At 46.6% G+C, this 21,486-nt stretch overlaps 1 protein-coding gene across 6 annotated transcripts in view; it reads left to right on the plus strand.

Moving 5' to 3' along the window:
• The first annotated feature begins 331 nt into the window (after positions 1-331).
• Positions 332-21,486, plus strand: part of LOC139048842 (BAI1-associated protein 3-like) — a 567,324-nt gene continuing 546,169 nt past the window's right edge. For 4 of the 6 annotated variants that reach the window (XM_070523710.1, XM_070523711.1, XM_070523712.1 and 1 more), the window contains exon 1: positions 333-863. In XM_070523710.1, coding sequence (XP_070379811.1) covers positions 784-863 — 80 coding nt within the window. In that variant the 5' untranslated portion in view covers positions 333-783. Of the gene's footprint in view, positions 864-21,486 lie in introns of all 6 variants that reach the window. The other 2 variants (XM_070523709.1, XM_070523713.1) reach the window with 1 other exon arrangement.

The following is a 21,486-nucleotide window of genomic DNA, read 5'->3' on the forward strand; positions in this document are numbered from 1 at the left end:
AAGGCGTCCTGATCTCACTTCGAAAGGTAATGAGCTTCCCTTTGAGTTATCATAAATTGTTTCTTTCCTGATTTCGTTTTTTCCTCTTAAGTAGTTACTCATGGCAGGTTTCTTTTCCATTGTCGCCACTCATGAGATTATTTCTAGACACAATACAGCTCTACACACAATAACGCCGCCTGGCAAGCCGCATTCAAGCCGTCCCACAAGACACGAACGCGCCCTTGAGCCGATTCCAGCGCCTCTAGAAAAAAAAACAGGTCTGCCGCCGCCGCCGCCGCCACCGCCACCGCCGTGAGTCGTCTGCTACGTAGGTTGCCGAAGTCACTTTCACCTCCCTCGTTCCTTCTCCGTTGACCTTAGTCTTACGACACACGCGCACACAAAATCGATTGATTTGCTCCTACCGGCACCGTTCTCTCGCTAACAAGCCTAATGTGCCGCATGCCTCGTCATTAACTGCGCTTCCCAAGTTTAGTGCGCGGCCCGGGGTCTGTTGAAGAAGAGGCGTCCCTGGAGTTGCGAGCAGACGACGCCTTCGAGCGACGGTGGGGCGGCGGCAGCGGGCGGTGGTGGCGCCGCCTCGAGGACAAGAGGAAAACCTCTATCTAGCGGAGAGTTGCGGCAGCGCGCGTCGTTGTCGGTGGATCCGGCGCTCAAGCGCTCGAAACCTTTCGGCGCCAAGGTAGAATAGGAAGTGGACGACGTGCTGTGCTGCTTTGGGAAGGGTCGCCTCGATTAGGAGGAGTGTCTCGGGGTCGACGAGCGGTTTACGAAACGACGATGGCCGAACCTGGTAGCCAACAACAGCACGAGGGCCACCACAGGCTCTTCTTGGACACGACGGCTCCGGAAAGCGCCCGGTGAGCAGCGACCACGCACGTTTCATTTTCCTTGGGCGCTCTGCTCTTGACGGCGGGCACGCACCAGCGTTAGCGGCGACGACGCCAGCGCACGTCGCTTCGCTTTGGTACACACGCCTTGGATTCGCGCCAGCGGCAGCCCAGCTTGCGCGTCTCGGCGGCCGAATTGCGAGTTGTCAGCTGCACTGGCCATGTGTTTCGTCGCCTGCGGGACCCGAAGAGTTAAAAAGTCGTCTGCTTTTGGTCGTCTGCTATTTCGCCGCGCAGACGACGATGACGTCTTCTGCTCTTGGGGCGTCGTCTGCTTTTCTCGGTTACCACGCCGGCAGACGACGAAATAGCACACCTGTACCGGCAAAAAAAAAAAAAAAAAGGCGAAACCAACTAAACGAACAGTAGAACTTCCGTAGATATCGCCGACTTGAGTGATATGTCAGTGAGTCCGTAAAACCGAATAAGAGTAAATCTCCAAGATGAATTAGATTGAAGAGACGGCGCTGGAAGAAGGTGACGGCTAGTTTGATTGGCTTCAGCTTTCGCTTCGATCGGTCGCGTTAGTAGATCGCGGTGTCTACACGATGTCTCAGGCGCGGTTTCTTTTACGAGCCGTACAGGCAGCCGGGTGTCACGAAGTGCTCGCATCGAAGGCGTAACGTGTTGCTGCTGCTGTTTGAGAGCCTCGCCGGCGGCGCGTTGTATTTGGGCGAGGCAGGCGAGACCGTCCGCCACAAACCGGACACGCTGGCTGACTCACGGCGAACTCCTCGCTGAGTGCTTCTCTCCCTCATCGTGTGCGCTGATGAAATAAAAAAGAGAGAAAGAAAAAACAAATAGAAAAGAGAGAAAGTGATTCTAAACAAAGGAAGCGTGCCCTTGGGTACTTGCGTACGCATGTGGCGGTGCTGCTCGGGAAGTGTTTGCCCTTGACGCTTTGTTTCTGGAGTGCGCCTTCCATCACGATGAGTGTCTCGCGTTCGTGAAAACATTTGCAATGCTCCCTCCTAAGTCAGCCCAACAGAGCGGCGTGGTTAACACCTCAACGGTGTTTAAGTGTTTTTTTTATACTTACAAAAAGTAAACAAGAACGCGTGTGCGGCATTTTCGGGCGTAAAACAGCGTGTAAGACAGTGTGTAAGACAGCGCAACGGACAGATGTGGTTGAGTCGCAGGCTACGGTTATAACCGTCAATGTGATAAAAATATGCGCAATTACTGCCACATTTCGCAAAACAGGTGGGTGAAAGATACGGGCAGACGAACGTTCGAAGCGCGTTTTGTCATTATACCGAAATTATGCAAAACGCGTCGCCGGAATTTTCAATAACGGGCCAAGTTTCGGGATATAAATGTACGACCAACCCCAGTGCTGGTTTTGGTTGTGGTTGATGGATTAGATTGTAAGATAACGCTTTTGAAATGTGTGTACGGTTCTTGCGAACCTCTATCGCCGACGTGTACTTATACGCCAGTGATCACGGTGTCGTTGATTAAATTGGTTGTCCAACACCTTCGTTAAGCGAAGCCAGATTCGATGAAACAGTTACACGAGACCAGAAGATAACGCGTGCTGAGGAGCGAATTCCTAAAACTCCGTGGCGGCTAGAGTTCGTGCCAATGCCTCCCCGTGCAGCTCTTATCATCTCGTGTCTCGCTCATCGTATCAGCTTTCCTACGGAGCTAGCGTAGTATGTTCTAATCGCGGGGACCGGGATTTCGTGGGGAAATACGCGGTCAGTAGTCGAGTGGCTTTCAAAGCAGAGTGCCGGACTATTAATAAAGTCTTCGCGTGCCACTGGCAGACGCGCCTGGCGTGGATGGACGTTCTCCGGTCGATTTGCATACGAAGTACTTAGGCGCGGCGCACCTCCTCGCTCTGTGAGGGATTAAACGGCACTTGAACGTCTTCTCTCCTAATGATGGGCTTACAGAGAAGACAACGCCGACGATCTTGCCGCATGGCTGGGATCATCTGCATGCCCGCCCATGGCCCAGTTAACTTCTGCGCGGATAGCGTAATTCTCGTTCCTCGAAGACAGCACCCGTATTTTGCAGACGACAACTTGCAGAAGTTGTACATTCGTTTCTCGTCGTTACCCTATAGTCCTCGCTAATACGGATTAATGCTAGACTTATGGACGACTGTTGAAGGGACGAGTACTTCTGAATGTATTTAGGTATCATTGTTGCGAAACTTGTCTCTCTGGACAAATTATATATGGGGCACGCCTTCGAATTGCACGTGCTTACACAAGGAGACTCAGAACATCTTCCATTAATGAGAGTATCGTCTGCAGGCCGTCCGCGACCCATATTGTGCAGTGATAGCGTAATCCTGTTCTTCGAAGACAGTACCCGCATCTTGCAGACGACAACTTGCAGATGGCATACATTCCTGTCGGGTTATTGCCGTAGAATTCGCTAATACTTAATAATGGTGGCGTTATGGACAACTGTTTTAGCAACGAGTATTTTGCAATTGTTTAGGTACCATTCATACGAGAACATCGTTGTTCAGGATTTAAACAATGACGTTTTACACGAAAAACAAAAAAGAGAACGTCGATGCGATTCAAAAGACCGATATGTGTGAACCACTTCTTTTGGAACACTTGCCAAGGTGTTAGGTCCATGGCCATCGAAAACAGTGTATCGAAAGCAAGGAGAGCACTTCAACGCTTCTTTAGACACTTGTGCGACGAACGTTGACCTGTATAGCACCGTGTGTGTGCGTGACACACACCCGCGTACGTCAGACATCCGGGGACTTTATTTCGAGTGAAACTTTTCGAGGGAGACCTGCAACCTTAGTGCCGCTAAACTTTCTTGTTTTGCTGTAGCAATTACCTGACCGAAGAGTTAACGATTCCGATTCCTGTATTTTTATTTTCTTATGTTACTTAATAACCACGGGTAATAGTTTGATGACCAGGCAATGTATTCAATCCTGCACAGAGCTTACCCACTCCTCACCGGATCTCAACCGAACGGAAAATCTGACCGCACGCTCGACGGGCTCCTGACTCGTTTACGTTTAGACGTAACCACTACGTACGTTTACTTTTTGTTGCATCGAAAGAAAATCGCCTTCAGATTTACAGTTTCTGTGACAACCCCGACTCTTCAGCGGGACATTTATTTCGGGATTCGCTCCATGCATACGACCAGCAGTGAGTTCGCCTGCGCGACAGCTTGCACATACTTTGACAAAACGTTCTCTCAGAGTGACCAAAGTGCCTGGACCGTGGTCATACCCTGACGAGGATGTAGAGATGTGCCGTGTCGGCGACTTTGGCGATGCATTTTGTGGACACTATTCTGATAGACTCCATCTGAGGGATATCACCGGATTCGTCTGCTCTGCGCTGTACTGCTTTTTTCTTTTGCTCGAAAGTATTGACGTCGCTCTTTGTTGTTATTCCTCTTTCTTTTCATCCTTCAACGGGCTAAATTCGCGGCCGTTTCGTTCCTTCTTTACTAAATTCAAATGATAGTATAGAAGGAGATGCTTGGCGCACTAATGTGGCGCCGGCTACTGCCTGACCCTTGAACAAGTGGTACCGTACATATGTAGTCTTGCATACTTTTACGCGTAGTTTTTGTGGTAGAAAGAGGCGAGAAACAGTTGCTGCAAACGCAGCGACGTTGTCACTCCGCAGTCAAAACGACAATACGAGATTACAAAGAAGCTCTCAAAGCGACATTGCGAGGAATAGTATCGCATGTGACAGCGCCACTTGAAAGCAACACTCAAAGCGACAATGCGACGCAAAAAGATATCACGAAGTATGCACAGCGACCGTACAAATAAAGAACGCTCTTATTAAAGAAACGTTCTTTTCATATACCTCAATAACGCCCGACGATGCTGCTGGGATTTTTTTTATGCTAATAAAGAGCGCCTTTTCATGACTCTTGTTGGCCACGGACCGAATAATATCTTTAAACGGAGTCATCTACCGTGTAATGTCATTAGAGACGATTTAAGTCGGCTCGAAAGAGGAATGACAACGCATTTGACGAGCAGATCGGGCAGCTGCATCTGCTCGATTATTGCCATGTATGCCACAGTGACTAGGCAACCACTGATATATCGTGTCCTTCGTCAACTAGTCGATGGCGGACTTCTCTTATCTCTGCGACGAGCTGCTCATGTGATCCATGACGCAGTGCTGAGAGTACCCTCTGTAGGGCTACCTTGGAATAACAGAAGATTGACCATGCATAGGGTTTATCGTGGGTACGTGTGTGTGTGTATGTTTGTTTCGTTATTTTCGTTATCCTTTTTTTCTCTCTCACCTATCGCATCCCTTTGCCCCTCCCCCAGTACAGGGTAGCCAACCGGAGATAATCTCTGGTCAACCTCCTTGTCTTTCTTTCTCTCTCTCTAAGTCGGCTTCTCTGTGCGTCATATGATGCGGGAAAGATTATTTGGTCAGCTTTATGGAGAAATATGGGTGCTACATATTTGCGTATATATGAAAGGACTTGTGTGCACGTATTTCCAATGTTCTTTTCATAGTGTACTTTTCGTATCCCTCCCCCTTTCCCCTCTCCCTACCTTTTTTGTGGCATTTTTCACTAAAGCTTGCTGCCACGAACGGTGTACTTCACGAACGGCACGCCGAAGTGGTCAGTCAACCACCGCTTCCGGCGCTCCTGCATAAATTTGTGCACTAACGTAGAAATCGTTTGTCTGCATCCGCTGCACCAAATGTTGAAGTGAAGCTTGTATTGACTCACAAGGGTCGGCGGCGTTTTCAGGGTCACACACACACACACAAAAATACCGAGTTGCTCCCAGAGCAGCACAGCTGCGGGAAAGGGCAGTTCGATGAGTTCACAGCTGCGCCGGTGCCGGAGCGCGAGTCATTACCCGCGTTTTCCGCGAATGCGACAACTGGCGCATCGCATCGCGTCAGCTCTTTAGCATCTCGCACCCACGTAAACTGGGCTAATGCGCCATAGGAAAGCGCGTCGCATCAATGCGCCAGACAGGCGTGGATTGAGACGAGTAAGTCGACTTTCGCAGTGCACGTGAACGCGACGGCGTCGCATTAGGAATTCTGGGAAACGGAACTTGCCGCACGTCTGCTGCGCTCGCCACGCCGCTGTGTGGCGGGGCGCTGGACGCGTCGGGAAGCGCTCCTTTGCCTTCGACGTGCGACGCCGTTTGCCGCCACCGTCGCACCTTGAGTGAAGCGCTGCATGCGCGTTCATGTATGCGTGTAAGCATGTAAGCGCTGGCTCATCGCATTACTCGTAATGCGCTATTGAAAAATTCGACGCGCTACTGTCGCATTCATGTAAACGCGGCTGTTTTCGAGGATTCCAGCTGCATAGGCGCGCGCTCGCGCCAAGCGCGCAACCTATCGGAGCCGTTTCGCTTCCGCCGGGGGAGGGAAAGGGCAGGGAAGGGTATCGCGCACGCTGCGCGGGCTCCGTTTCCGTTCAGTTCGGTATCGGGAGATGGGTGGGACGGCCGCGCGTTGTGCGTTCTCCCGAAGAACGGGCAGCCTTCGACGAGCGGCGGCGAGAACTCGCCCGTGAAAGGGCTCGCCGTCGGCACGCCGACCCAGCCGTTAGAGCCGCCCGAGCCCGGGCAATCGGACAGCAACGAAAAGCAAATCCCGAGCTGTGGGAGCGGGAGGCCGAAGTGATCCGGCACCGTTACCTGTGGGTTGCGTAACCGTGACGAAGATCAGGTGCACGGAGGACAAGCTTCGCTTACGCCCATTTTCCCGTAGGGGAAGGTTTGGCCGTCTTTATAGTGTGTGTTGCGTTTAAAAAAGAAAAGTTATAATCTACTGTCTCTAATGAATGGATTTTTTATTTAACCCATCAACCTTATCTTTAGCTAAATTGCTGGAAAAAATATTAACTAGCGCGTCGAACTTACAAGACCGTGAGTCAAAAGTAATAATAAAAAAACATCACAATTATGTGAGCTCCGCCTAGTGACACACATACAAAGCGGAAAAATTTGATGTATTATTCGTTGATCTGAAATATGCCTCTAATCTGTGAAAAGAACATTTGAAAGATACTCGTTGTCACTGTAAAAAAAAAAATAAATCGCCAGGTGGTAAAAAGTAATTCGCAGTCCCCCACTATGTCCTGCCTCATAATCAGACCGGAGCTTTGGCATTTAAAGCCCCATAATATTTTTAGTATTATTGAAATCGGTTTTGGTTGTCTAAATATGGATTGAAGGACTGCGTTTCACACGTACTTTGATATATAAATTAGAGCTTGGGCCTAACGAAAACAAATAAAAATGGAAAGAGCATATATATATATATATATATATATATATATATATATATATATATATATATATACCTTAAAGGTCGCAGCAGCGGCAACCCCTGTCAAATCTGTCACCCCTCCCTACATTACACGGGCTGCATCTGTCATCTTTCTTTGTGAACAGGACTGAATTCGCACCTGTTGACGTGTGCGGGTCATTCACAAACTGCTTACCCGTTTCGCTTTCCTTCAAGTTTGGTTTTTCTTTTTTTTTTCTTTCACGCAAGTTTGCATTGACAGTTGTTTTCGTTGACTTTGACATGCGCCAAAGCACGTGCTGGTATTCTTGACGCCGCTACATTTCTTCTTTCCTTTTTCTTTTCTTTTCCTTCTTTCTTTCTCTTTTTTTTACACGCGCAATATGGTACAGTTTGTATTCACGTTGTTGTTTCCTCTCGCTCGCTTCTCTCTTTGCTTACTAAGAAATGTATAAATTGAGCTCTCTCAACTTGCTCTCCCACTCTTGATGAAAGCCGGACCCCGACCGAAACGTCAGTAAAGTCATGTTTTTTTCTTCCTACGTGCTTCTGTTCCTTGAACTATTTTTGTGCCCGGATTCTGTGATTCTATGCTTCACTGATACATACATACATACATACATACATACATACATACATACATACATACATACATGCATGCATGCATGCATGCATGCATGCATACATACATACATACATACATACATACATACATACATACACACATACACACATACACACATACACACATACATACATACATACATACATACATACATACATACATACATACATACATACATACATACATACATACATACTCGAAACCGCCATCGGCAACTGCAGCTGACAAAGACAATGCTCCGAATTGTACGCACCGGAGGCGACGCAGTGTTGGGTTGGCGAGACGCCATTTTTGCTGCTTAATTGCGACGTTGAGTATTAATTGACGCATCGGGACGCTGATGCGCAAAGATTGTTTTATGACGCTTTAGAATGGTGTTTTGACTGTTCATGGTTTCGTTTTGTGTTCATGTGGTGCGGAAACAACGTTTCTTCCGTGCGGCCTTTTCTTCACGCTACATAAACACTGACACTACGATACTCCCATAAACGTCAGCTATATTGGCATCTCTAAATAAATACAAAAAAAGAAGAGAAGGAAACAGATGAAGTCCGGCCACAAGCTTGGCGTGGTACGCAAAGTGGAGTCAGCTATCCGCGTCTCCAAGAGGAATGCAACAGCTTAGCTTCGGGGACGTTTTCTCAACTTGAAAGGCCGGTAACAAGCAGACAAACAAACTAGCAGACGAACGAACGAACCAACAGAAGTGCAACAGACGGAGTCCAGAGTTAGTTCGTCTGTTCGTTGCAATCGCCGGCTTATTTACTCCTAATCGCATCCCGGAGAAATGTAGCAGTTCATATGCAGGTCCACTTCGCAGCTTATGCTGGGCACCAAAAGCGAAAGCGAAAAGATAACCGAGCAGAAGGATTACGGATTTGGAGTCCGTCCATCGACCGCAATGCATCGCCCGTGTCGCAAAGTCGCGTACATCCGTTCCTTGGCAAATGCAATATCCAGCTTCGAGGTCACTCCAGCGCTTAGAAGGGCTAAAGCAAGCGAGAGAGACAGGGAGAGAAAAAAAAAAAGTCAACGGTCGCAGAACTACTCAGAGTGGATTCTCTGTGTGGGCGCACAGACGTCAGGCTTACCGTACGTCTCGAGGAAATGCAACAGCTGGCACAGTGGTTCTTCGCAGCTTAGTGTGCGCGCGCGCAAACACACGCGCAGTCGCACAAAAACAAACGAAGGACCGAACGAATGAACGAACTAAGCAACGAAGAAATACACCCAACAGAGTCAACGTAGCATATATAGTGTTTGGGAATGTATTTGTCCGTTCGGTCGCTACGCCTTCCTTGGCGTATATGGCTTAGGCTTCGTCACGGCTGGAAGTAGCTGCTGGCTTAGTGGCCTCTTCGCGTAGCTTACGAGATTACCAAAATAAATAAAGAACGCTTAGAAGGATAAACAAAAATCTCTAAAGGATGGCGTCGAGGAATACAGCCTGTCTCTTGCAGTGCCGTCGTTCAGTTTGCGTTTCAGAAAAAAAAAATCGGGAGTTATCACAATAATGGCAAAAGCTGTCGCGAAGCAGATATACGGTGCTCGTATTTCTGCCTTATGAGGTTTTAGGTACTTTTGCTGCTGTTTCCCCCCCCCCCCCCCCCTGAGTTTGAGCTGCCAGAATCAGCCGCTGCATATGCCTCTGACGTGCCCCGAAGTTTCGTAAGCTTCAATCCTGTTCGCGAAGGTGACGAAAATTTCAGGGCTTCACGGTATTCTGCGAACGGTGACGATGACAGCGCAATTCGGAACCGTTGTTTGGAGCCCCACACCTCATATGTTGTGAAAACAGCTCACCACTGTGAAAAAAGAGATGTGCGCAGGCTTTGGCAGGTCATTTCGCAGCCCCTAGCTCACAGAAAAAAAAGCTAAGGTCTCTTCACAGAGAGCCGATAATAAGAGGACTTGCGACGGCAAGTTAAGGTCTGCGCACGATGCTGTTGACGAACCAGCGTTAGCGAATTCGCCGAAGTTCGTCAAGTGGTGAAGCCTCTTTGTCCGCGCTCTAGCGCTGCCCATGGTGGCTTTCCAGGTGGCGCTACAGGGCTTGCATCTGGGCTCACTAGGTGGCCCACTAGCATTGCGCCATCTAGCTAGCAAAAGCCGAGACGACAGCTGTTGCTTGCGATATCCCGGCGCACACCTTTGTGTTTTTATCCGCCTTTTTTGTTTCGCTAGCGTGCTTTGACAACTGACACAGAAGAGGCTTCAGACACGTTCACAGAAACCATTGCACACTCTATAACTTGTTTGTCGCAAGTAAAACTCCAGCTGAGCGCACATCTTGGAGGCACATATGACACATGCGGTTCGCCAGACAAGAGCATTGAAAAAAAAAAGCAGTGCTTACGCAACGTATAACTTCCGAATAACACTCTCTTGTAGAAATGATTAGCATCGGCGCGCGAACAGTTTGTTCCAAAGAACCGTAGCTATTTGTTCGTTTTTCCCTTTTACCTGTTCTTCGTTTCGCTTCATGCCATCAGGTTCGTTTAGGTTCTTTTACCTATGCGACTATCTGTGACTTTTAATGCAATTTCTTTAAGACCACACGCGTCAGTGAACTCGCCGCAATTTCCTTCTTTCCTTCCCTCCTTTGTCTCCCTGTAAACTTTGTTTTCCCCTTTCCCATTCTCCCGGTGTAGGGTAGCAAACCGGACGTTATTCTGGTTAACCTCCTTGCCTTCTACTTTTCTCTTCCCTCCCCCTCCTTCTTTACCTAGGCGCTGATTTCGTGCACCATATTGCGCTTTGCATAGCAACTGATTCGATAAATGACGCCGTTCTTCGAATTTGCATGTAGATGAATGGGGGACGCGCAGGACTCAATCATAAACGTTTCGCCAGGTTCCTGCACGTAGTGACACATCGTCGATTTACCCGTTGTGGCGCTCTTTGTCTCTTCGAGAAAAAATTCTGCACATTTAGGTTTATTGTGGTAATGAAGATGTGACAAGGTATCGTTTCCGAGAAGCTACCTCACGCGACCTAAACGACAAGTGTACCTCCGACTGCGGCAGATACGGCCGACGCCGCAAAAGCAACTGTTTGCGACAGCTATCGCTGTAAACTGAGTAGCGCGAAAGAAAAGAAAGATGTCCAGTATTCTGTCAATCCCAATCTTCGGCCACCGCGTATCATTATCCAGGAAATGTAACAGCGATAGCTTAATTAGGGCCGCGTTATTTCACGATTGCCGAAAGTCGCAAAAGGAGGAGAGATAGCCGTGCAGAAATCATGCGGGAATCCGTCAATCCGTGGGTCCTCCTCAGCAAAAGGAGTACAGACAACGGTTTCCATGGTAAAGCAGATTTCCCTGTCCGCCTGTGAAAGTAACTTGAAATTGAAGACTGCAGTCCAAGCCTGGCACCGTGAACTTTACAGTGCACTTTGAAGTTCAGTTTTTCCGCCTGAATAGCGAATGATTCCAGTTTCTCTTTGTTCTTTCGGAGAGTATGTGGTCCGTGTACTTTTGGCCACCGGTGTGTGCATCCTCCGTCCCGCATGGTTTCAGAGGGAAATACGGGGTCGCATCTTGCTTTTATCTGGCATGCACATTTGACAGCTAGCTGTAGCCTCAACGAGAACAAGCTATTTCGCTGCTTTTGAAGGTCGCTGAAGCCCGGGCCATCTTCAAGCACCGAGCCGAGTGACTCAAAAGGATTCGGGATTCCACCAGTCTGTTCGTTTTCGGCCCTGTCATTGCTGAAATCCGAGGAACGTAGCAGCACGTCGTCTTTTATCTGCCCGAGATACGCAGCAGTTACTACCGTCCAGTCGGGGCAGGTCATTTCTCGTTTTTTTTTTATCCGGGATTTTGTCGTCCATGTAGCAAGAACTGGGGTGGAGTTGGAACATATTCACAATCTGTAGGCTCAACAACTACACAAAGACTAAATACAAATAAATAAAAGGAGACGAGAACAGGCGCTGTATATCAGCCGAGGCTGAAGATTCCATTGTCCGTCTGTCCGTTATCTGCAACTCGAGCGTCGCATTGTCAGGAGAAAATGCGGTGGGCACCCCAGATAAAAAAAAAAAATCGGCCGTCGTTTTTTATGTTATCCGGGAAAACGCAAGGCGTATATTTTCACGGAGGAGCTTTTGAGCGATCGCACATTACACGAGAGGAAGGAGCTCGAAGTTATGCGGGCACTTCCGACCGTATACCATCCTTTCGCACAGTTCGCGCTCGCGCGGTCGCTTATATCCGGGAAACGCGGGAGCAGTCTCTTTTATCCGGGAAAGAACGCAACAGCTAGCTGCGGGGCGGGTCATTTGGCTCCCTGCGCGGTGGCGGCCCGAGAAAACAGCGTGCGCTGGAGTTTGAGTGCGTGCCATCCCCTGAACCGGCGCAGTGCGGAGACCAGCGGCTCGGAGGTGCGGCCATCGATCCTTCTCCCCTCGCTGGCGCAAAAAGAGAGGGAGAGAGAGAGATGGGACTGGTAATCTCCTCCCCTCGCTGGCGCAAAAGAAAGAGAGAGAGAGATGGGAGAGGTATAGGCGGAGGGGGGTGGGGGGGAGTGCGCGGCACTCCTGGTTTGCGCCCGGCCGGGGCTGGTCGAGAGTGCAGGATGGTGTAGGATATAGTGCCTCGGGTGCAGCAACCTTGCGCGAGAAAGGGCTGCACGGAGCGCGCTCGGTGCGAGAGGGGTGCACGGCGTCTGCTTGCGTCTGCGCGTCGTCTGTGCGTTTTGCCCTCGGGAAAGGGGCTTCCGTATTGTGCCCCTGGAGGAGGAGGAGGAGGAGGAGAGACATTTTTGTTATGGCTGTGTTTGGGGAACGCTCCTTTCCACACGTTTGCCGGAGAGAGGAAGAAAGGTAGTGGGAAAGAGCGAGAAATATATAGAGGGAGCGATAGATAGATGGAGAAGGAATATATATATATATATATATATATATATATATATATATATATATATATATATATATATATAGAGAGAGAGAGAGAGGGGGATTGCTTGAGTGTGTGTGCGCCCGTCTGTCAGAGCGAAGGCTAAATCAAAGGCATGGAGGTTAACCAGGACTGAGCCAGGTTGGCTACCCTGCACTGGGAAAGGGGACAGGGGATGGAAAGATTAAGAAAAGGAAAGTGAAACTGCCATGTCACCGTCGTAGTGAAAATTCTCAACTACGTCTGTCAGAATGTGTCGTCTGGAAAGGGTGTTCGTAATTGCGTGAGACATTGTGTGCGCGCCCATGGGGAGAGGGCTCTCCCTAATTGGAGGAAGGTAAAAAAGACAAATTTATGAGTATTTCTTTCTTTCGAAAATTCCTGTACGGGGATGTAAGATGCGTGTAAATTGGCTTCGCATGCACGTCTGTGCGTATTCTGCGCACGCTGTCTTTGCACGTATGCAGAAAAGAAGTGGGAGTGTGTGGACACTTGTCTGGAAAAGGTATGGGGGATGTCGCAAAGGTAAAATACGTCTTTTGCGTGTGTGCGTCTGACGGTCTTAGGTGCACTTTCCTTTCAAGTTATGGGAGAGAAATTGCGTTTTCCTTTCTGAAAAGGGGTTGCGGTCGTGGTGGAGGGAGAGCCAGCTTTTCGCCTATGTTTTTTTGTTATAACATCGAGCTTTCCTCGCTCCCCCTGTGGTTACGCCTTTGGTGGGCCGCATTTCTGTTTTTTTTTCTTTCTCCTGGCTGATTTCTCTGGCTCTTTCGCTCGGCTGGCGTTACAGCAATCGGCGCCAGGCCTAGTCGCGCGGTCGTGCGCGATTTCTGCCATGCCAATCGAAGATTATTAATGCGGAACCGCCGGAGCGACAGTGCAGGATTCCGCTCTGCCCTTTCTTCGTCGCTTGCCGTCGATCTTCTGTTATTTCCAGTGTGTGTGTGTCGTCTGCTTCGCGAGTCCGTGCTCGGGTGCCGCTAGTCTGCACTCAAGCACGAAAAATTTTGCAAACGAAAAGGCTAGAACAGAAGTAAAACAGAAGAATCGTTGAAAGCATAAGTACGGTGTTTCGGTCGTTCCTGTCGATACAATCCGTGCATTTTAGATTGCGTGTGTCGTCTCCACTCAAATTACCGTTTGTCTTGTTGGCGGGAAATAAATAAATTATTTGACTTGAAATTTTTGGAACAGTAAAAGTAACGCAAACGGAGAATACTGTGGCGCTGGAAGATAGAGAAAAGAAATAGCGAGGGTTTCTTTCGTTTAGCTTTCGTCTGCAGAGCGTGCCGCGTTGTCTGCTCGTGAGAGGGCCGAAGCCGCACGGCGCAGCTCTTCGTCCCGAATAAATTATGAATGCAAAAAAATCATCGCTAAAAAAAACCCAGAGTGTACTTTATTTTTTGGTGGTCCCAAAGAGTGCGACGCAACATAAACGTATCCAACCAACGAAAAGAGGGCGTTGGTTGAGTGCTTCGTTCGTCGCTGTCGTCTGCCGTAATATACGTTCCCTTCTGGTACACGTCGTCTGCAGTTCGAGCCATTCGTCTGCTCGCCTCGTGAAAATTCGCAACGCGGAATCGTAAAAGGATAAAACGTGCTAAAAACATTAAAAGAAAAGAAATGTTGAAATGCGGATGGTCGGGCTTAATGCCACTTTGTCCCGAGAAAGCCGCGGAGATGTATTATCTTCCCGCCATTTCTTGCTCTGCAGTGAGAACGGTAGAAGATAGGAGAGCAGAAAAAAAAAAAAGCCGATATTCGTAAATCAAGAAACGTTTGCGGTGTTCTCTGCGAACGCATTTTGTCGAGCTTTTCTTCCTTTTAATTTCTTTTGCACTTACTCGTCTTCCTGTTGCACTGTGCGCATCTGGGATATTCTTATTCTACAATATGTAAAAAAAAAATCAAAAAGAGACACTTTCATGCTTGTGAGTGATCCTGCTTAACGTTTGCTCCGCAAAATAAAATAAAGTAAAGAAAGCAAGGACATCTGACATTCCATTATATATATACATGTCGAGCGGGCTGTGTGCAGATGCCATAAAATTTTTACTGTACATTGAAAAAAGTTTGGTCCTCTTCGGGCTTATTACACATGCAGCGAAAAAGTAGGCCAGCTATATTGCTAATATCGTAATACAGGATGTCTTTTCTTTACCTGCACCAAAATTTTTAAATTTGACTGTTGTCGACAGCGTGATTCTAACCCTTGATCAAAATTGCTCATCGAGGGGGCCACCACTTCCGCGAGAGATCAAAATGCTTAATTGGAAACTAACATAATTACGCAAAATAAATTTTTAATTCATTACATTACGGTCCATAATTTTATCCGCGAATTATAGGTAGCGAGTTCGCAAGGCGTATCCACTTGGCACGAATTCGCAGGACTGCACCAGTTTCGACATATTAATTTTCCAAGTGTCCGACGAAGTACATTGGCGGTCCAGTTACTTCTTTCAGGAAAATGCAGTTTTCGGTGTTCAAGCACAGAAGTAACTGGGACACCATTCATATCGTAGGGCACTTTCAAAATAAATATCTCGAAGCTGGTGCAAACCCTGAGAACTCTGCCCTAGTGGATACACCTTGCGAACTCATCGGCTATAATTCGTAGTTTGCAATATGTTTCTTAAAGAAGTTAAATAAAAAAAAACATAAGGCATTCCACTCTTTGAATGTGGATGACCATCGAAGCTGCGTTGCACATGACAAAGAGGTCACAGAGACAGAGAGAGAGAGAGAGAAAACAAGGCTAGTCAAGGCAAAGAGGTCAACCAGAAGAGCATCCGGTTTGCTACCCTACACTGAGGGTGGGGAAAAGGGGAACAGAAAGAGGACAAAATGGAGAGAGCAGGCAGTGAGTGCGTGTGGGAGGGACACTATACACAGGGACACTACAAAGGGTCTCTTAAGCCGATGCACTTCAAGTGTTGCACTAGCGCACGAATCGCTTTTCGAGCCAGTGACGGGTGTGGCCACGGTCCGAGTATCTTTGACTCGGTGAACGGTCTCGAGTCCAGTCGGTAGAAAGTTGCCCGCAGAGAGAGGCGTTGTACATCGTAGCGAGGGCAGGTACACAATAGGTGCTCGATGGTCTCCTCGCACCCACAGGGGTCGCACATCGGGCTCTCGGCCATTCCCAAACGATAGGAGCATGCGTTCGTGAACGCCACTCCCAGCCACAAGCGGCACAGCAAGTCTGTTTCGCCGAGGAAAAGGCTAGCCTTGTGAAACATAGTTCCAGCGCACAATTGAATAAGGACGAGGAGAGAAAGACAACACGAACGCCGGCGTTCGTGTTGTCTTTCTCTCCTCGTCCTTGTTCAATTTTGCGCTGGAACTATGTTTCACAGTGCTAATCATAACCAACTATCCCAGCTGTCCATACTTAGTAAAGGCTAGCCGTAGCGTGGAGTATTGTGTATTTGACACAAAGGTACGGATACATTTATTGTGTTGATCGCTGGTCATCGTGACGAAAGGTACGCACAAACATTTATTTTTATACGTTCGCGTTCATTCGTGTTAAATGTTCGTTAGGCAGATTCGTTGTATCAAGAATCAAGAATCAAGAAGTCTTTATTGAGTAACACAAACAAAATGTATACACAGATATTTGGACCGATAGCCAATGAGGCTAGTAAGCGGTCCAATACAAAATAACATATAGGACAGCAATCACAAACACATTGAAGAAAAACTAACTTTGTAGCCTTGCTTCCATTCCCAAAAAATGTTTCTTGCATGTCAGTTTGAAATTCCTAGCTTGCTTTACTTCAATTGGCAACGAGTTCCAAATTTTCGCTCCTGTAAATTCTATTCGTCTTTCTCCGTACGCATTATGGCAAATAGGAAGGTTAAAATTGCCATTGCTGGCTTGTCTAGTGTTGCGGACGGGAATACTGAATGCACCAAGAGGTAAGGGGTAGTTGGTATTTATAATATTATTAACCATAAGAGCTATTTTGTATGCTGCTTGCGGCGGCTTCAGTAGGTTTTTCGACGAGGCCATCAAATTTTTAACAATAAGTTTGGAAGATCGAGAACCCTGAAAGTCCGAAGCATCAAGCTGAAACTTCTGCAATTAAGCAAAATAAAGAAAACTGTCACAGTTCGGTGAACTGCACCTACAATATTGATACAGACAGTCAAGATGAACGCAAAGATAAATAAATAAATAAATAAATAAATAAATAAATAAATTAGATGTCGCTCTGCAATATGCCACTAACTTGTGATTGAAAGTTTTACGAAACCCTCGTAAGCACTGTTACAAGTTCACCAGTCGTCAGTCGTAAACTTGCACATCAAGTTTGTCCGCTTCCTGTGTTCAAAAGACACAGTTTACGAAACTGCAATATACACATATGTATGTATGTATATTTTTGCATACAGTTGGAGATTTGCAAACTTCGTGTTTCCGTTTCCAGTTAATTTAGGCTTGCCGATTTTCGGTAGCCATAAAGCCCCAAGTCCTGCGGTCGATTGAATGTCTTTCTCTCTCTCCCCCCCCTCTCTCTCTCTCTCTCTCTCTCTCTCAGTAATGCGACGCGTCTACTCCACATCGGTGCAGCGCTTATTTAATAAGTGCCTGATTGCGTTTCCAGTGTGTTTGCAGAGGGAAATCGAGGTTGCCCTCACGACAAATGCTTGTCAATCGCGAGTGTGCTTGCGAAAGGGGGACGCGCGTTATCTTTTCGATTCCGTTCCTCTTCGCGTATAATAAACAGAACACCGCGTCGCCGCTTTGATTCCCTTCCTCTTCGCGGATACAAACAGGACACGCGTTGTCGCTTCGGGTATGAACAGGACACGCGTTGTTCCTTCGATTCCTTGTTCGATTCGATGTTCCGTTCTCCGATTCGATGTTCGTCTTCGGAGGCCCACACGATTTCGCCGTTTCAATGACTTGCAAATCGCGCCCTCTCGTGTCCTTGCTTCAAGTGTACTCGAACTTCTGACGCGTGTGAGTCGGTAGCGCAGTATGCACTCAAGGGGATGCACTCGTGCGTGGTGTATTTCGTTTAGACACAAATATCAACAGAATTAAAAAAAGTCGCCGGTGGCAGATAGAGTTGCCTGAAGAATATTACTTGAGTATGCCGTGTGTTAGGTGTTTGAGAATCACAATTAATGTTTAGCCAGCGAGCAAAAAAAATTCAAATATTATTTTCTGGCTAATAACTTCTAAGGTAACAACCACCTTGGACAGTGTGAACGCCGAAATTTCTCGCGAAAGGTCGTAGTGGCTATTCATACAAGTTTTTTTTTTCAGAGTCAACTCTGAAGTGTTTAAGTAACTCCCTAATCTTTTTGCTCCCCAATTGTTATCTGTACCGCCCCCCTCACGCGATACTTCTTCTCGAGCCTGTGAAATAAATAATAGATAAACTAGGATTTAAAAAAAAAGATCACCTGTGGTAAGAGCACAAATCTACTTCATGTCCGTGAATTACTCCAAGAAGCGGACATACGTGCACGAAAAAAAAAAATCAATATGCTCATTTAGTGATGAACAAAACTTCTTTACTGAACTTTTCAACTAGTTGACATTATGGTACATATTGTGTAGTATTTTACACCCGCCGCGGTTGCTCAGTGGCTATGGTGTTAGGCTGCTGAGCACGAGGTCGCGGGATCGAATCCCGGCCACGGCGGCCGCATTTCGATGGGGGCGAAATGCGAAAACACCCGTGTACTTAGATTTAGGTGCACGTTAAAGAACCCCAGGTGGTCAAAATTTCCGGAGTCCCCCACTACGGCGTGCCTCATAATCAGAAAGTGGTTTTGGCACGTAAAACCCCATATATTATTGTGTAGTATTTTACGAATTGAAGCTAGTGAGCTCTTACGACACGTCCGCTTGGAATGAAGTTTGAAACTAACGCCTGTTTTTACTAAGCGCCGTCTAAGTTGCAGTAAAAATGTGCTGTTCGTTGACTGTCCCGCTTATATATATTTTTTTAAACGAAACGCCGTTTTGTGTATTGAAGCACAATAATAGCTGAAATGTAATCGAACCTGCCGTGGTTGCTCAGTGGCTATGGTGTTGGGCTGCTGAGCACAAGGTCGCGGGATCGAATCCCGGCCACGGCGGCCGCATCTCGATGGGGGCGAAATGCGAAAACACCCGTGTACTTGGATTTAGGTGCGCGTTAAAGAACCCCAGGTGGTCGAAATTTCCGGAGTCCTCCACTACGGCGTGCCTCATAATCAGAAAGTGGTTTTGGCACGTGAAACCCCTTAATTTTTTTTTAAAAATAAATGTCATCGAACTTCGTCGTGCACTTTGCGAACTGCCTTATCGAAACTGTTGTTTTCGTCCTCGGAACTCGTTCCAAGTGTACGAACTCGCATGCCACAATTGGTATACTGCGATCAGAAAACAAAATTTGCAATCGAAGAGCCCTTATCAGAACTCAGGGTGCCAAGAATATGTAGTTGCAGGAGTCCTTCTAATCAGCCCATTCAATCTCTGTTAAGTTGTTATCGACATAGATCTTATATGAAAGCACGTGTGGACGACATTTACCGATTTATTTGAGCAATGCTGCACAAACTTGACTCTTTGTTGCATTATTATTAACAAAGCGCTTTATGTTCTGTATAGTTGTATGCTCTTTGTACTATGTAAAATTTTTGAAGCTTCCCTTATCCAATGCCCATTCTTCGGGCCTGTAAGGTATTTTGAATAAATAAATAAATAAATAAATAAATAAATAAATAAATAAATAAATAGCAACAGCGTAGTTTCCCTTTCGATGTCTTTCGATGTCACCAGCTTCGCGTAGCGTTTAAGAGAATTTTGCCTTATTTCGTTCAATTTTGTTGGCCCTAAATGCCTTGACTCGGAAACTATTAGGAGGTGGATTAAGGAAACACAGTGAACGGGATATTGCACACAAAACGCAAGGAAATGTGCATATATGCATGGTTGCAGAACCAGTGGTATACTGAAATAAATAAAAACAGAATGCGACATTACAGAGTGGCATACGGTATGTTTAGAAATGCGGTAGTGGTTATAAATGAAACTCTATATTTTTTATTTGCAGCATAAGGCCCGCAAACTGATCGAAAGGAAAATGGGTTCCTTATATCGACTGCCTTTTGTGGTTCTTAATTATACTCAGTTACGTATAGGCCTAAGGGCGCGTCCTGAAACGTTGTTGTTCTAGTGAATGCAAGTTAATGTTTGCTCTCGTGATTGATGCAAAGTGAAATACGACGTTCGTAAGAAATGTGGACTACAAGAAAAATGTGGCGCGGTATAAAAGGATGAAAAACTTTCTCAGCGTGGAATGTGACTGAACGAAAAGCTTTGCTGGTACCCAACTCTTGGGTCAGTATTAAGGCTACATGAGGCTACGGTAGATGGTCTCATAATCGCTTAATCTGTAGTAATAATACTCATATTCGTTCCTAAGGTTTATCATAGTTCTACAATCAGCCCGAGCCGTAAATGGCGTCAACCGAGTCTATATTACGCCTGAAGAACTCTTATCTTATCTTATCTTATCTTATCTTGTCTAATCTATCTTAGATTGCCTTATCTCTGTGGCCATCAGTCTAGTGTTAGGTTATATTAAAGATGTTCTATCGACAGTCTATAGATGTCTATCAATGGTCTATAAATATAGTTGATTGCCCTGGCTGCGCTTTTATTTTGTTCCTTTGAAGAAACAGTGAAAAGTTCTGATTACTTTTGCTAATCTCTCTCTATATAAGTACAAGAATCCAAGTGAATAAACGTACGATAAGGAGGCGTAAAATAAGCGTTCTTAGCAATAATATTGGGATAGCGGGCCCGTGAGTACCCTAACTCCCGAATTTGTCGTCGCTAATAACGAACAAAATAAATTAACTTGAAGATTAAAACAAAAAGTGAATAAAATCCGAACGTCTTAATATCTTGTGTAAGCAGAGCTCTGTTATTTTTCTTCCTTATTATCTCAAGCGATTCCTTTAGCCACAGTTTCGGGATAGCGGGATCGTCAGTGACCTGATTACTCAGCAGCACAAAGTTAGGTGACGGCAGGAAAAAGTGGGTAGAGACACAGCAACATCTTACTAACGACTTTTCTATGCAATCTTTCTGATATTTCTTCTTTGCTATATTGACTGCCTCTTGTGAGGGGGGGGGGGGGGGGCTACGATCTTGAGACAGCTTGCTCTTCAGTAGGGCCAAAATACCCGTTTGATTGAAGTTAACAAAGAACAACTTAAACTCAGGAGAAACAAAACACAATGTTAAAAACGACTTCTGCGATAATATTTTCTCATATTTTGCACTTACCACATAAGCAGCTTCTGTAGCTGCTATTTTAGTATAGCGGGCTCCTCGGCAGTAGCCAAACTTTTCGCGCGGTCGCCGTGAGTCAGCAAATAACAACAAAACAACAAAAAGTCAACTAAAGGCAAAATAATAAAAAGGTCAATAGAAACGCAATTAATTTCACTAGCTACTTTTCTAAAGAAAACTTTCGTATTTCGTCTTGCGGTCACAAGCAGCGCTTTTTCAATTAAACTGATTCGATCGGTAGATACCGTGAGCCATATCCACAATCTTTCCATTTGTCCACGTTTCTTTCTTGTTTTTTTTCCCCCGAATTTTACAGTAGACGTGTTAGCGCTTGACATCTCCGAAGCAGGACCAATTTGCCTTTTCCCGCGCTTTCGGCTTCAGTGTTGGCATACGCTGATATACGGTGATCCCTCCCTCCTCTTTCTTTTTTTTCCCCCTATACTACAAATTGCACGCATCGGTAATCTATGCAGGCCTTGTATAGTAACGAGATTGCCAGGCTC

The sequence above is a fragment of the Dermacentor albipictus genome, chromosome 8 (assembly GCF_038994185.2).
Source record: "Dermacentor albipictus isolate Rhodes 1998 colony chromosome 8, USDA_Dalb.pri_finalv2, whole genome shotgun sequence".
Taxonomy (NCBI): Eukaryota; Metazoa; Arthropoda; class Arachnida; order Ixodida; family Ixodidae; genus Dermacentor; species Dermacentor albipictus.